The 14,127-nt window shown below is 38.9% G+C and overlaps 1 protein-coding gene across 22 annotated transcripts in view; it reads right to left on the bottom strand.

Annotated features, from left to right (window-relative positions):
* Positions 1–4,704: 4,704 nt before the first annotated feature.
* The window catches only part of HEATR5B (HEAT repeat containing 5B), a 111,833-nt gene continuing 102,410 nt past the window's right edge, over positions 4,705–14,127 (bottom strand). For 14 of the 22 annotated variants that reach the window (XM_035272809.3, XM_078349492.1, XM_035272810.3 and 11 more), the window contains 3 exons: positions 12,086–12,237; positions 9,764–9,977; positions 4,705–5,483 (listed from right to left, as the gene is read on the bottom strand). In XM_035272809.3, the coding sequence (XP_035128700.1) occupies positions 5,179–5,483; positions 9,764–9,977; positions 12,086–12,237 (671 nt within the window). In that variant the 3' untranslated portion in view covers positions 4,705–5,178. The remainder of the gene's footprint in view (positions 5,484–9,763; positions 9,978–12,085; positions 12,238–14,127) is intronic. The other 8 variants (XM_035272814.3, XM_035272818.3, XM_078349494.1 and 5 more) reach the window with 1 other exon arrangement.

The following is a 14,127-nucleotide window of genomic DNA, read 5'->3' as shown; positions in this document are numbered from 1 at the left end:
GGTAATTCTTATTGACAATAATCTGTAATATTTTAACTTCTATGTCTGGATTATATGTTTATCTGGTTTTCTGTTTTTGTTATTTTTTTCTTTGAGATAGGGTTCCTTTCTGTCGCCCAGACTGGAGTGCAGTAGCATGATGATAGCTCACTGTAAACTTGAACTCCTAGGCCCAAGTGTGCCTCCTGTGTCAGTCTCCCAAGGTCTTGGTGTTACCAAGGCTGGTCTCGAAGTCTTGGCCTCAAGCAATCCTCCCACCTCTGCCTTCCAAAGAGCTAGGATTATAGGCATCAGCCACCATGCCCAGCCTTGTTTACTGTATTTTATACTGTCATACTGTAATTGTAGTTCTACACCCATGTAAAGACTACTTATTGAACTAAATAATGTTATGACCCAATATTAAAGGATTGCCCAAAAATTCTCTCCTGATAAAAATAAGCAGGACAAATATTCAGATATATGTACTTTTTAAAAATGTGTAAAAGATCAGAGAGGGTATCTACTAAATTATCTCATTTTATAGATGAGAAAACTGAAGCCCCAAAGGGTTAGGTTGTCTAAATTTCTATTTTAGTTCATGACAGAACCTATTTAGAACAGGGATACTTGACCTCATCAGGGCTTAGTTTTCTCTAAGAATTCACGGCTGGGTGCGGTAGCTCAAGCCTGCTTCCCAAGCACTGTGGGAAGCAAGGTAGGCAGATCACCTGAGGTCAGGAGTTCGAGGTCAGCCTGACCAACATGGTGAAAGCCCATCCCTACTAAAAATACAAAAATTAGCCGGTCGTTGTGGTTGGCACCTGTAATTGCAGCTATTGGGTGGCTAAGGCAGGACAATAACTGGAACCCAGGAGGCAGATGTTGCAGTGAGCCGAGATTGCATCACTGCACTCCAGCCGGGTGACAGAGAGAGACTCTGTCTAAAAAAAAAAAAAAAAAAAAATTCAGGCTGGGTGCACTGGCTCATGCCTGTAATCCCACCACTTTGGGAAGCTCAGGAGGATAACTGGAGCCCAGGTGTTTGTGGCTTTAGTAAGCTATGATCATAACATAGCAATCCAACCTTCGTGACACAGCAAGCCCCTGTCTCAAAAAATATTATTAATAATTCAAATGTATAATATCGATTAGTAAGAATTTAGAAGCAAACAGAGGATACTTTATTTCTTGAACTATGAAAACTGCTCAGATTATGCTTTAGAAAGAATCTACTGGCTATAATTGAGGGAATGTGTTCTCTTTCCGGGTCCACAAGGGGGCATAGTTTTAAGGGCAAGAACTTCCCAGCGCCTTGTCCCCCTCCCATCTCTCTCCATCCGGGAGTTTTAAAGGTTTATGTTAAAATTTCACAGAAACTAACAGTCAATCACCCCAGTGGAAGTTCTAAGGAACTCCTTTCATTGGCCCGGGGTCATAGAGAAGGTGGGAGTTCCTCCCAGGTTAAAAGTCCCCTTCTTCCACACCCCTTTGGACTCCATGTTTGGATCCCCTTCCATGAACCCTCTCGTGGAAGCTGTTTTCCTCTATCCCAGATTTTCCCTCTGGAGTCCCCTTCCACACTCTCTTGTGGAAGCCTGTCTTCCCCTCCTAAACTCCATCTCTCTGTCTATTCCCTTCCACTCAGTGTGGAAGCTGCTTTCCTCTCCTGGATCCCATCTTTCCGGATTCTGTCATTCAGTGTGAGAGGAGCTTTCCTTCTCTGGTTTTCCCCCTGGGAACCCTTCTCACTGTGAGAGCGGCTTTTCTTTCTCTCACTCAGTGTGAATTAGCTGTTTCTCTCTCTAAATAAATCACTTTCTAAAACACTTTTGAGTCTGGCGTTTACTGCGCTGTGGTCCCTTCTCTCATTCTTGAGAGGGCAGGAAACCAAGAACCTGTAGAAACATCCTCTCAGGGGAGCTGAGGGCACCCTGAACCCCTGAACCCCAATATAACATAATGATGCTTCTCCTTTTAGCTTCATGATACTGGATGTTCATAATCAAATAAGATTGTTTAGGTTGAGAAAAATCTCATGAGTTGGGCAGCAAAATAAATATTAATCTTCCAACAGATCTTCCTTTTACATATATGATCACAGAAAACTAGAAATTGTCAGTGACTTAGAAGGGTCTAGAGAAAGCATGAAGATATACTGAAAGAGAGAGGAAGGGAACCAGGGAGGGAGACATCACTGCTAATGCATGATGCAGTCTACCCTAAAGAGGGAAATGATGGGAAAAGCCAAGAACAGCAAAAAATAGCCAAGGCAGAAATAAACATACTTTATAAATAGATGAGGGAAAAGGGGTTATGTGTGTACATGCATGTGTGCAAAAAAATAAGGAGATTAGAAACAGTCTGGTGGTTCCTTAGAAAGTTAAATGTATGAGTCAGAAAGGCCAGATTAAAAAAAAAAGAGTTATTTGAACCAGCAATTTCACTCCTAGGTATAAACTCAAGTGGTATTAAAACATATGTCCACTCAAAGCTTGTACATAATTGCTCACAGCATCATTATTCCTAACAGGCAGGAAAAAGGTGGAAAAATCCAAATGTCCTTCAACTGATGAAGAGATTCACAAAATGTGATATATATATATACGATGGAATATTATTCAGCCACAAAAAGGAATGAAGTGATGCTATGACATGGATAAACCTTAAAAAATATTACAGTGGGCTCGACATGGTGGTTCATGCCTCTAATTCCAGCACTTTGGGAGGTTGAGGTGGGTGGACTGCCTCAGCTTGAGTTCAAGACCAGCCTGGCCAACACGGTGAAACAAAAAATTAGCTGGGTGTAGTGGTGTGTGCCTGTAATCCCAGCTACTGGGGAGACTGAGGCAGGAGAATCACTGGAACCCAGGAGGTGGAGGTTGCAGTGAGCTGCACTCCAGCCTAGGTGACAGAATGAGACTCTGTCTCCAAAAACAAACAAACAAACAAACAACAAAAAAAATCACAGTGGCCAGCCTTGGTGGCTCACACCTGTAATATCAGCACTTTGGGAGGCTGAGGCAGATGAATTGCTAGAACTCAGCAGTTTGAGACCAGCTTGGGCAACATGGTGAAACCCTGTCTCTAACAAAATATGAAAAATTAGCAGGGCATGGTGGTGTGTGCCTGTAATCCCAGCTACTCAGGAGGCTGAGGTGGGAGGATTGCTTGAGCCCAGGAGGTAGAGGTTGCAGTGAGTTGAAATTGCACCACTGCACTTCTGCCTGGGCAACAGAGCAAGCAAGATCCCATGTCAAAAACAAGTAAATAAACAGAAAATATTACAGTAAGAAGCCAGTCACAAAAAAGCACATATTAAGTGATTCAATTTATATGAAATTTCCACGACAGAAAATCTGTAGAGACAGAAAGTAGATTTGGGGTATCCTAAGATTGGGGGAAAATGGGGAGATTGTGGGATGAGAGCTAAAGGATACAAAGTTTCTTTTTGGGGTAATGTTCATAATTGACTGTGGTGATGGTTGCACCACTAAAAACCATTGACTTGTACACTCTGCTTTTTTCTATTTGACTTTTTTTTTTGAGAGACTGGGTCACTGTTGCTGGGATATGCATGATCATAGCTTATTTAAGCCTCAAACTCCTGGGCTCAAGCAATTTTCTTGTCTCCATCTCCTGAGTAGCTGAGACCACAGGAGTGCACAACTGGGTCTGGCTAATTTTATTTTTGTTTAAAGTAGAGATGAGGGCTTGCTGTGTTGCCCAGGCTGCTGTCAAACTCCTGGCCTCAGCCTCCCAAAGTGCTGGGATTACAGGTGTGAACCACCATGCCCAAACTAAATTGAGTTGTATGGTGGGTGTGTGAACTGGATCTCAATTAAGTTGTTACCAAAAACAAAAAGCAAGGAGAATAATTTTGGTAATGCAAACCTGAAATGAAAAAGCAACCAGGGCCAACTGTGATGGCTCATGTCTGTAATCTCAGCACTCTGGCAGGCTCAGGTGGGAAGATCATTCAAGACTGGGAGACTGAGGCTGCGCCATGTCATGTGCCACTGCATTCCAGCCTGGGCAACAGTGAGATCCTGCTTCAAAAAAAAAAAGCAAGGAAAAGAAAAGAAAAAACCCAAACGTCAGTGAGAAAACAGGCAAGACAAAAGTACCTATCTAAGGTATTTAAAAGGCTGAGTGGAGTTCAAGTGTAGTGAGCTATGACTGCACTCCAGTCTGGGCAACAGTGCAAGACTCTGTCTCTAAAGGAAAGAAGAAGAGAAAAGAGAAAATGTTCAGAAAAGTGACTTGCTTGTGATCATACTTGCTCAGTCTGTAACACTGTGTGGTAAAACCTGGTGTTTAAAACTTGCTAAAGGCTGTGACAAACATTCCTTTTGTGAATTATCTATTTCATGTGGTAAAATGCCCACTGCATGAGAGAATGGCATCACTGTAATTATGCCTAATTCATTTTTGTATCTTCCGCAGCACTTAGCTTGATGCCTTATACACAGCAGGCATTCAATAAATATTTGATGAAGGAAACTAACCATCATAGCCAGAACTTGAGGTTCTGTAATCACAAAACATAACTGAAGCCAAATTTTAGGCATTAAAAAAAGCAGAATATGTATTATATTTAAAACATTTTAGTGAACCTTTAAATGAGAATTTCAACTCTGATAACAACTAAAATATACATAGCATCATTTAGTAATTTGATATGAAAGCTAAAAGATCCATCAGAAAGATAAGGACATTTTGGGATATGCTTAGAAAATGTTGTGATTTTATTCATAGTATATAAACCACAAGACAGACGCTTTCTATTATTTTGGTTACTTCAAAATTTAAAATCTGCTTGTCTTTCCATTGATTTTTTTCATGACAGATGCTGAGTTCTGACCTGTTTTTTTTCTCTCACAATATCAATAGGCTGCCTGACTACATGATACAATTATGTTTTTAGCATTTAAGACTATGGCTCAGTGTTTAAAAAATAAATTAATTAACAAAAGAGAAACATTATTGGGAGGAAAATGAAAACACATTCACCACATGATAAAAAAAAATCATTCCTTAAAAATCAATAAGTGGTGTGAGCATTATTTCACTTAACCTACTTGGAAGCACTATAATACCAATATACAAATAAAACAGAACCCATAGATAGCCTGGAATGATACAGTGGCCATCACTAATTAAGTGCTAGTTGACACTACAAATAAATGAAAGTGCAAATTAAAAAAAACTTGTTTTTAGCTTAATCGTTGGTGCAGAATGTATGGCGGGGGCTGGTTGTCTGGCAGCTGCTTTGGCTTTGCTCGCTTGGCTTGCTCGAACAGCAGTTTCTAGACGCACTTTCAACTCAGGAGCAGCCCCCATTACTGTCTTGAAAGCATGTGGATACAGAGGTCCAATATGCATCAAATTCTGGAGTGCAAACTCATGAAGATCTTTGGAAGCTGAACTTGCTGAGGCAAATGAATTTTCATCCAGCAGGTAAGAAATCAAAGTGGGAACTAAAAGAGCAAGTAGCTGGACTCCTGTAAATAATAAAGTACGAAGAAACATCACAAACTTAAAGATTATAATAAACTTTAATTTAAAAACTAGGCAACTGCCACAGAAGACTGAATTATAATAAAATAAGTAAACATGCACAGCCTACTTTAGACCTTAATAACTCACAATTAATATTCAATATTTACTAAATGTCCAAGATGGAAAACAGGTTTGTTAATACTGTATAGTTTACAATTACATTAATTTGTTTTACTAAAAAAAAAAAAAAAAAAGAAAAATGGGCCCAAGGTTAAAAAGTAATAAAACACTTTACAGTTGCCATCTGGTAGAATGTATCTTGAGAGTAAGATTATAAAATTTTTACAGGCATTCTAGAATCAGGAGATTGGACTGGGGAACAGAAACCTGAAAACCATCTATTTGCCATTATTTAATTAAAACTAGGTGCTTCTTTCTTCTTAAAGTAGAAGTTTCTTCCTGTTTTATCATCCCCCAAAACTCACAGTGAGGGGAAATTCTCAAAAATAAGGGAATACATAACACGTAGGGTTAACAAGAACCTATGTCTGGCTGATATAAATTCTAAGTCCTTAAAACAAGATATATTTGGAGGCTTTATCTCCTTTTGTTAGTCTCTTTGTCTTTATTTATTAACAACTCCACCCTGGGTATAAGTTTCATTAAAGGTGATATATTTCTAACAATTTTTCTAATTGTGTGTGTGTATAACATCTCCTATAATCACATTGAGAATTACACTTTCTCTCCCTTAATTACTGTTAGTTCTTGTAGAATGACAATTGAAGAAATTGTAAGGCAGCAGGAAGCAGGTGGTAGAGAATGTGTGACACTCACTGATGTCAACAGGGACAGTGATAGTAACCAGTGAAGCCTTTCCAGAATCCCAGTCCCTTCCTGGATCTTACTGTCTTCCTTCCCTGCTGTACTTATTTCCTCCACAGCCCCTATCAATTCCTGCATCTAACTACAGATGTTATATCTACATCTACAATGGATATAATTAGATCTATCTTCATCACTATATAAAGATACATGTCTACATATAATAGACACAGATATACATTATGTATATGGGATGTGAAGTATTTATTGTCAGTGTTTTCCTATGAGAAATGTAAGTTCCATGAGATCAGGGACCTTTGCCTGTTTTATCTCATGCTAAATTCTCAATGCCTAGAACACTACCTGTTATACAGGTACTCAATAACTATCTTTTGAATGAATAAGCATATACACTCTTTCTCTTGGTAACTACCCAGAAGTTTCCAATTAATTGGATATTTTTCCACATTAAGTTTTCATAAGGTAAAAAGCTTATTTTGAAAGTCCCAAGTAAATCCTCCAATCTTCTAGATTTAGTTCAATTTCCCTCATATAGAATGTCAATAGTATTATAGGACCGGGCATGGTGGCTCACGCCTGTAATCCTGTTCCTTTGGGAGGTCAAGATGGGCGGATCCCCTGAGGTCAGGTGTTCGAGACCAGCCTGGCCAACAGGGCAAAACTCCATCTCTACTAAAAATACAGAATTATCTGGGTGTGGTGGTGCATGCCTGTAATCCCAGCTACTTGGGAGGCTGAGGCAGGAGAATCGCTACCAGCTACCCGGGAGGCAGAGGTTGCAGTGAGCCAAGACTGCACCACTGAACTCCAGCATGGGTAACAAAGCAAGACTCCCTTTCAAACAAACAATAAAAGAATATTAATAATATAAAATATTATTATAAAAGCTGGCTTTCATAATAAAAATTAGAGAATTATAAAATATATATAAAATTATCTCCAGTATATTAGCTTGCTAAATTGGAAGAAGTTTCAATAGTAGGTTTTCAATAGTAGGCTGAAAATTAAGGTTTTGGTTTTCATAATTTTAAAATATAATTGGAAAAATTATAACTTATTTAAATATTCATCAAATACCTAGAAATAAGCTAAGTATTAGAGGAAATGTTATGTAATTCATTTCTACCTGGATGCTTTTATTATCTAAATGAAAAGAGTAGACAGTACAAAGAACAGTTAGAGTACTAAGTGCTAAAAAATGTGAGTCGCATTTGAGTATAGAATTCACCCGGCCGGGCATGGTGGCTCACGCCTGTAATCCAAGCACTTTGGAGGCCAAGGCAGGTGGATCACCTGAGGTCGGGAGTTCAAGACTAGCCTGACCAACATGGTGAAACCCTGTCTTAAAAAAAAAAAAAAAAAAAAATAGAATTCACCAAGAGACTCATGAAGCTGAGGAGTACTTTGGGATTTTACAGTTTTGATGACTAGTTTAAAACTGCAAGGCCACAAAGTATGTGGTTGGTTATAAATACAAAAGAAATTCTATGAAGGGTAGGATCAGAATAAGCTAAGTAATTAGATAATATTTCTCAAAGAAAAGATCTAATGTAGGTTTAACAGATTTGTGAAGAAAAAAACAACTGAGGTAAGTGAAAATAATATGAACAATGTAAGCGATTAAAAGGAGCACAGAAAGGAAACTGGTCTGGTCAGGTTAGCAAGCACACACTAGGCAATAGAAAAAGTATTTTAAAAGTCAAGCGAAGATGTTCAGGCTTGATGCTGTAAGGCAAGAGTAAACTTTTCCAAATTCTTAAGCAAAGGAGAGAGAGAATACTTTAGGTAAATTTGACCGTGAATGTCAGCCAGGAAAACTACTATAGTTATCTATTTAGTTATCTATTTAGGAGGTGATTAGTCTTATATCTATTAGGGGATACAAGACTAGGAAGCAAGTTTCTTTTGAATCTTAGAGAAATTTCAGAAAGAGACAGGACAATATTTGAATAACAGATTCAATAAAGATAATGAACAATGAGTCAAATATAATTCTAATACTTTTAACTTATAACCCTGATCATGCAGGGTGAGAAAAGATATACTGCCCATTCTTACTGGATACTGTAAAATTAAGAACAAAATTAACATCTGTAAATGAGATGAAAAAAAGCTGAGTGACTTAAATTCAAAAGCTGAAAATTTACCCTCTTGGAATCATCTAACTATCCAATATGAAGAGAAGTATAAAAATGTTGCCATCAAATTAATATGATTTACATTCATTCATTTATTTGATGGTATCCTCCTAATGAACGTTGTCTTATTTCACTAATAAGACTTATTTATTTTTTGCATGGCATTTAGCCTTAGATTTAGTTTATATTTTAAAAACAGGCCAACTGCTTATTCTACCTCTTAAAAATCTTGTTAGAGTACAAAACATCTGTTATCTGAGTGAAAATATATATTAAGCTGCATAAGTCTCTGGTTAAATGAATGTATGCAGTTTTTCATTAAATTAAAACAAATTTCTAAATAAAAAGTTTTGAGGTATTTTATTAATGATGTTTGGTATTAATACTTAACTGGTTATATTTGTTATAAAGCTTTTATACCTCTATTATGAAGATTAGAATATTATTTTAAATCCCTATTAAACGGGCACAGTGCCTCACACCTGTAATCCTAGTACTTTGGGAGGCCAAGATGGGTGGATCTCTTGAGTCCAGGAGGAGTTAGAGACCAATCTGGGCAACATGGCAAAATCCTGTCTCTACAAAAAATATGAAAAATAGCCAGGCATGGTGGCGTGTAGTCCCAGCTATGTGGGAGGACTGTTTCAGCCTAGGAGGCAGGGGTTGCTGTGAGCCAAGATGGTGCCTTTGCACTTCAGCCCAGGTGACACAGCGAGACTCTGTCTCAAAAAAAAAAAAAGAAAAAAAGAAAAAATCCCATTAAACATTTTATGCTTTTTACTAGAACTTAAGGGATGCATATATTCCTAGGAAAAAAAAAAATCAGTGTGTTGAAATGCCATTAGTAATTCATTTTAACTTCCTGCTCAAAAAAAAAATCAACTCAATACATTATGTAACATAAACAAAGTCCTGTTTCTTTTTGTTTGTTTGTTTGTTTTGAGATGAAGTCTCAGTCTGTTGCTCAGGCTGGAGTGCAGTGGCACAATCTTGGCTCAATGCAACTTCCGCCTCCTGGGTTCAAGCGATTCTCCTGCCACTAAGGAGCTGGACTTATAGGTGCATGGCACCATGCCTGGCTAATTTTTGTATTTTTAGTAGAGACAGGGTTTCACCATGTTTGCCAGGATGGTCTAGACCTCTTGACCTCGTGATCCACCTGCCTTAGCCTCCCAAAGTGCTGGGATTACAGGCATGAGCCACTGTGCCCGGCAGGCCTGTTTCTAATATCAAATAAGACTTATATATAACACAGATCTTCATTTTGAACTAGTAGCTTTTTATAAGAATATACTTACTGTTTTGTTCTTCACCAAGAGCAACCAACGTCTCAAGAACTTTTACTCCTTCTTGAACTGCTAAAAGTTCTATGCTACTGGCTGGTCTGTTTCTTTCAACAGCTTTTAGCTTTTCAACCACTATTGGAGCTAATGAATGAATATAAGGAGTTGAAAGGGCACGATTGGAATGTTGGAAGACTGAGAGGAGAAGCTGGTAACACTTGGCTTGAACCTATGTAAGAAGATCATATTATCGATTAACATGTGTATAGTTCTTATTTGCTCTACAATTACACTTCATATTATGTACTGAAAACAAGTGATACTGCAGGATGAAAATGGAAATTACATTTCTACTTAGAGAAAAGGAGTAGAATAATAGAATTTTCTGAAAAAATTAGTCAAACAATTTCAAATATTTTAATTACCAAATCACCACGCTTATACAATTTCTATATATTTTTTTCTTTCTTTCTTTTTTTTTTTTTGAGATGGAGTGGCTGGAGAGCAGTGGTGCAATTTCAGCTCACTGCAACCTCCACCTCCGGGTTCAAGTGATTCTTCTGTCTCAGCCTCCTGAGGAGCTCGGACTACAGGTGCATGCCACCATGCCCAGCTAATGTTTGTATTTTTAGTAGAGACGGGTTTCACCATGTTGGCCAGGATGGTCTCTATCTCCTGACCTCATGATCCACCTACCTCGGCCTCCCAAAGTGCTGGGATTACAGGCATGAGCCACCTCGCCTGGCCAATTCCTATATTTCTATAGTGTGAAAGAAATTAGAAATCAGTTATTCCACTTCTTTTTTAAATTCTTCCTTTAATGTACAATTGTCTCTCCTATTTTAACCAAATATATTTAGTAAGGAAGGTTAGTTAATATTTGAATGATGTGTAAATATTTTTATAGCTTTAAAAGCTATAAAAATTACTTAGATATCTCAAAACCATTTGATTCCCTGGAAACGACTGTTAACAACGTAAGGTTTCCAGACCTAGAAAATAAAGTCTTACTGGCTCCACTTTATATTAGAAAGGCTTCAGATTAACACTTTAAAAAAAAATGAAGGAAGAGCTGGGCATGAAGGAAAAGGTGGCTCATGCCTATAATCCTAGCACTTTGGGAGATCCAGGTGGGTGGATCACGAGGTTGGCAGTTCAAGACCAGCCTGACCAACATGGTGAAACCCCATCTCTACTAAAAATACAAAAATTAGCTGGGCATGGTGGCATGCGCCTGTAATCTCAGCTACTCAGGAAGCTGAGGTAGGAGAATCACTTGAACTCAGGAGGTGGAGGTTGCAGTGAGCTGAGATAGCACCACTGCACTCCAACCTGGACAACAGAGTGAGACTCCAACTTGGGAGAAACAAAAACAGGAAGGAAGGAAAGAAGGAAGAGAGGGAGGGAGGACCCACCAATATATGGGACAGAGTGGAATAAAACTATTTCAGTGCTTTGGTAAAACAAAAGTAGCTAAATCTAGCTAGACGCCAGAAAAACCTGGGGAACATTTTAAATAGACAGATCTTTTGAGCCATTGTTCTGGAGACTCAGATTCAGGAAGATAGTGGTGGAGTCCAAGAATTTTTCTTTTTTTTGAGATGGAGTCTCACATTGTTGCCTGGGCTGGAGTACAATGGCGCAATCTTGGCTCACTCTAGGCTCAACCTTTACCTACTAGGTTCAAGTGATTCTCTTGCCTCAGCTCCTGAGTAGCTGGGATTACATGTGTCTGCCACCATGCCCAGCTAATTTTTTTGTATTTTTAATAGAGATGGGTTTCACTATGTTGGCCAGGCTGGTCTCAAACTCCTGACCTTCTGATCCACTCTCCTTGGCCTCCCAAAGTGCTGGGATTACAGGTGTGAGCCACCACACCCAGCCTCCAAGAATGTTTCCAAACTGCTTTTTAAAATTTCTGACGTGTAGCAGGCTTGAGAATCACTAGTTTAGACTTTGACATTGTAAAATAAAAAAACTTACTTTCTAGACAAACTAGAGTTTCCATTAGGTTCATTAAAATGTCTAATAAATGTAAATTTCTTTAATGTCCTTAGCGTCATTTAAACAAACACTGTAAAAACATAATCACAGACTCTTGTCTCTACCAGCATGCTCTGGGGTTAATAAAAATTTCATATATTTGAGAATTTCTACATATGTGAATACACATACACATGTGTTCTAGTGCTTAAACCCAGTGATTTGTTTTGGTTTTTTCATTTAAAAGCCATAGTGTTTAGCTTTCAATTATGTATCATATATTTCAATGAATCAGTCTAACATTTTTCTGATAAAGGGAAATGTTTATCTATGTCTGTTTAAAGCATAACTTACCCATGGGTCACATGAATTTAATGCGTTTTTAAATCTGTTCATGCAGCCATTCTGTAATGACTGGACTCCTATTATTTCACTACTAGCAGACCACAGGAAGAGTGCAATTGCTGTTAGCATGCTGACTTCATCGGGTGTAGGTACAGAGTCTTCTGAAAACAAAAAATGAAAGAAGTGTGCTGTTTCTAAAACATTTTGGAATTTCGTTTTTTAATTTTTTTAGAGAGAGATGATGTCTTGCCATGTTTTCCAGGCTGGTCTCGAACTCCTGGGCTCAAGTGATCCTCCTGCCTTGGCCTCCCAAAGTGCTCGGATTACAGGTGTGAGCCACTGTGCCTGGCCAGAATTTAATCTTGAATAATCATCTCTCTCTCCCTGCAACATTTATGATAGTATTTGCCTCAATCTAACACGGTCCACAGACAACTATAAGAAATTCAATATATAAAGTTAAAAGTGTGAAGTTATGTTTAATGCGAAATGATTATAAAATATTCTAATTAATTTAAAAATCCAGAGTACATTTTTTAGTAATATTGCCTTTCAATTTAGTATATGAAAACCTGTAAATTCCATGCCAGGCCCGGTGGCTCACACCTGTAGTCCCAGTACTTTGGGAGGCCATGGCAGGTGAATCATGAGGTCAAGAGATTGAGACATCCTGGCCAATATGATGAAACCCCATCTCTACTAAAAATATAAAAATTAGCTGGGTGTCGTGGCATGCGCCTGTAGTCCCAGGTACTTGGGACGCTGAGGCAGGAGAATTGCTTGAACCCAGGAGGTGGAGATTGCAGTGAGCCGAGATTACGCCACTGCACTTCAGCCTGGCGAAAGAGCGAGACTTCACCTCTAAACAAACAAACAAACAAACCTGTAAATTCCATATAACCATTAAAAAAAAAAATCGGCCAGGCATGGTGGCTCACACCTGTAATACCAGCACTTTGGGAGGCCAAAGCAGCAGGACCACCTGAGGTCAGGAGTCTGAGACCAGCCTGACCACAAACTAGCCAGGCGTGGTGGCGCATTTGCCTGTAATCCCAGCCACTTGGAAGGCTAAGGCAGGAGAATCACTTGAATCCAGATGGCGGAGGTTGCAGTGAGCCAAGAATTTGCCACTACGAAGCCTGGGTGACAAAGTGAGATGCTGTCTAAAAAAAAATAAAATAAAAGGCACCACACCGAGCTAAGTTTGTATTTTTAGTAGAGACAGGGTTTTACCATGTTTGCCAGGATGGTCTCGATCTCTTGACCTCATGATCCACCCGCCTCAGCCTCCCAAAGTGCTGGGATTACAGGCATGAGCCACTGTGCCTGGCCCTAAATACGATTTTCTACTAAAAGGAATCAAGGCTTTTGGAGAAGGGGCCGATTCTAGAACAATGTGAGGGGAAAATACGCAGTCACATCTCAGTGCTAGAAAGTATGGAAGTGCTCAAATAATGGGGCTACACTGAAATAACAGTGAGGGACTCAGTTAATTAGAAAAAAATATGACTGTATTGATAGCAAAAAACAAACATATAATTAGGGGAGAGCAAAGGGAGGGCTCTTCCTTTTAGTAGAATGCCAGCTAATAAATGTAAAAGGAATTAAAAGTATAAACTAGAATATTATCATTTTGAAACTATAATAGTAATAAATGACTCAGGGACTATGGATGCTGAAACCACTATGTGAAATTTTGATGAGGGGCAGGACACAGTGGCTCATGCCTGTAATCCCAGCACTTTAGCGGGCCGAGGTGGGTGGATCACCTGAGGTCAGGAGTTCAAGATCAGCCTGGCCAACATAGTGAAACTCTGCCTCTACTGAAAATACAAAAATTAGATGGGCATGGTGGCAGGTGCCTATAGTACCAACTACTTGGGAGGCTGAGGCAGGAGAATTGCTTGAACCCAGGAGGCAGAGGTTGCAGTGAGCCGAGATCACACCATTGCACTCCCAACCTGGGCAAAAGAGTGAGATTCCGTCTCAAAAAAAAGTTAGAAAGTTTGATGGGAATAGACAAGTGAGACAATCTCAAAGTATTTTCCCAC

The sequence above is a fragment of the Callithrix jacchus genome, chromosome 14 (assembly GCF_049354715.1).
Source record: "Callithrix jacchus isolate 240 chromosome 14, calJac240_pri, whole genome shotgun sequence".
Taxonomy (NCBI): Eukaryota; Metazoa; Chordata; class Mammalia; order Primates; family Cebidae; genus Callithrix; species Callithrix jacchus.
Note: the sequence above shows the minus strand (reverse complement) of the source record. Positions and strands in the feature narration are given on the sequence as shown.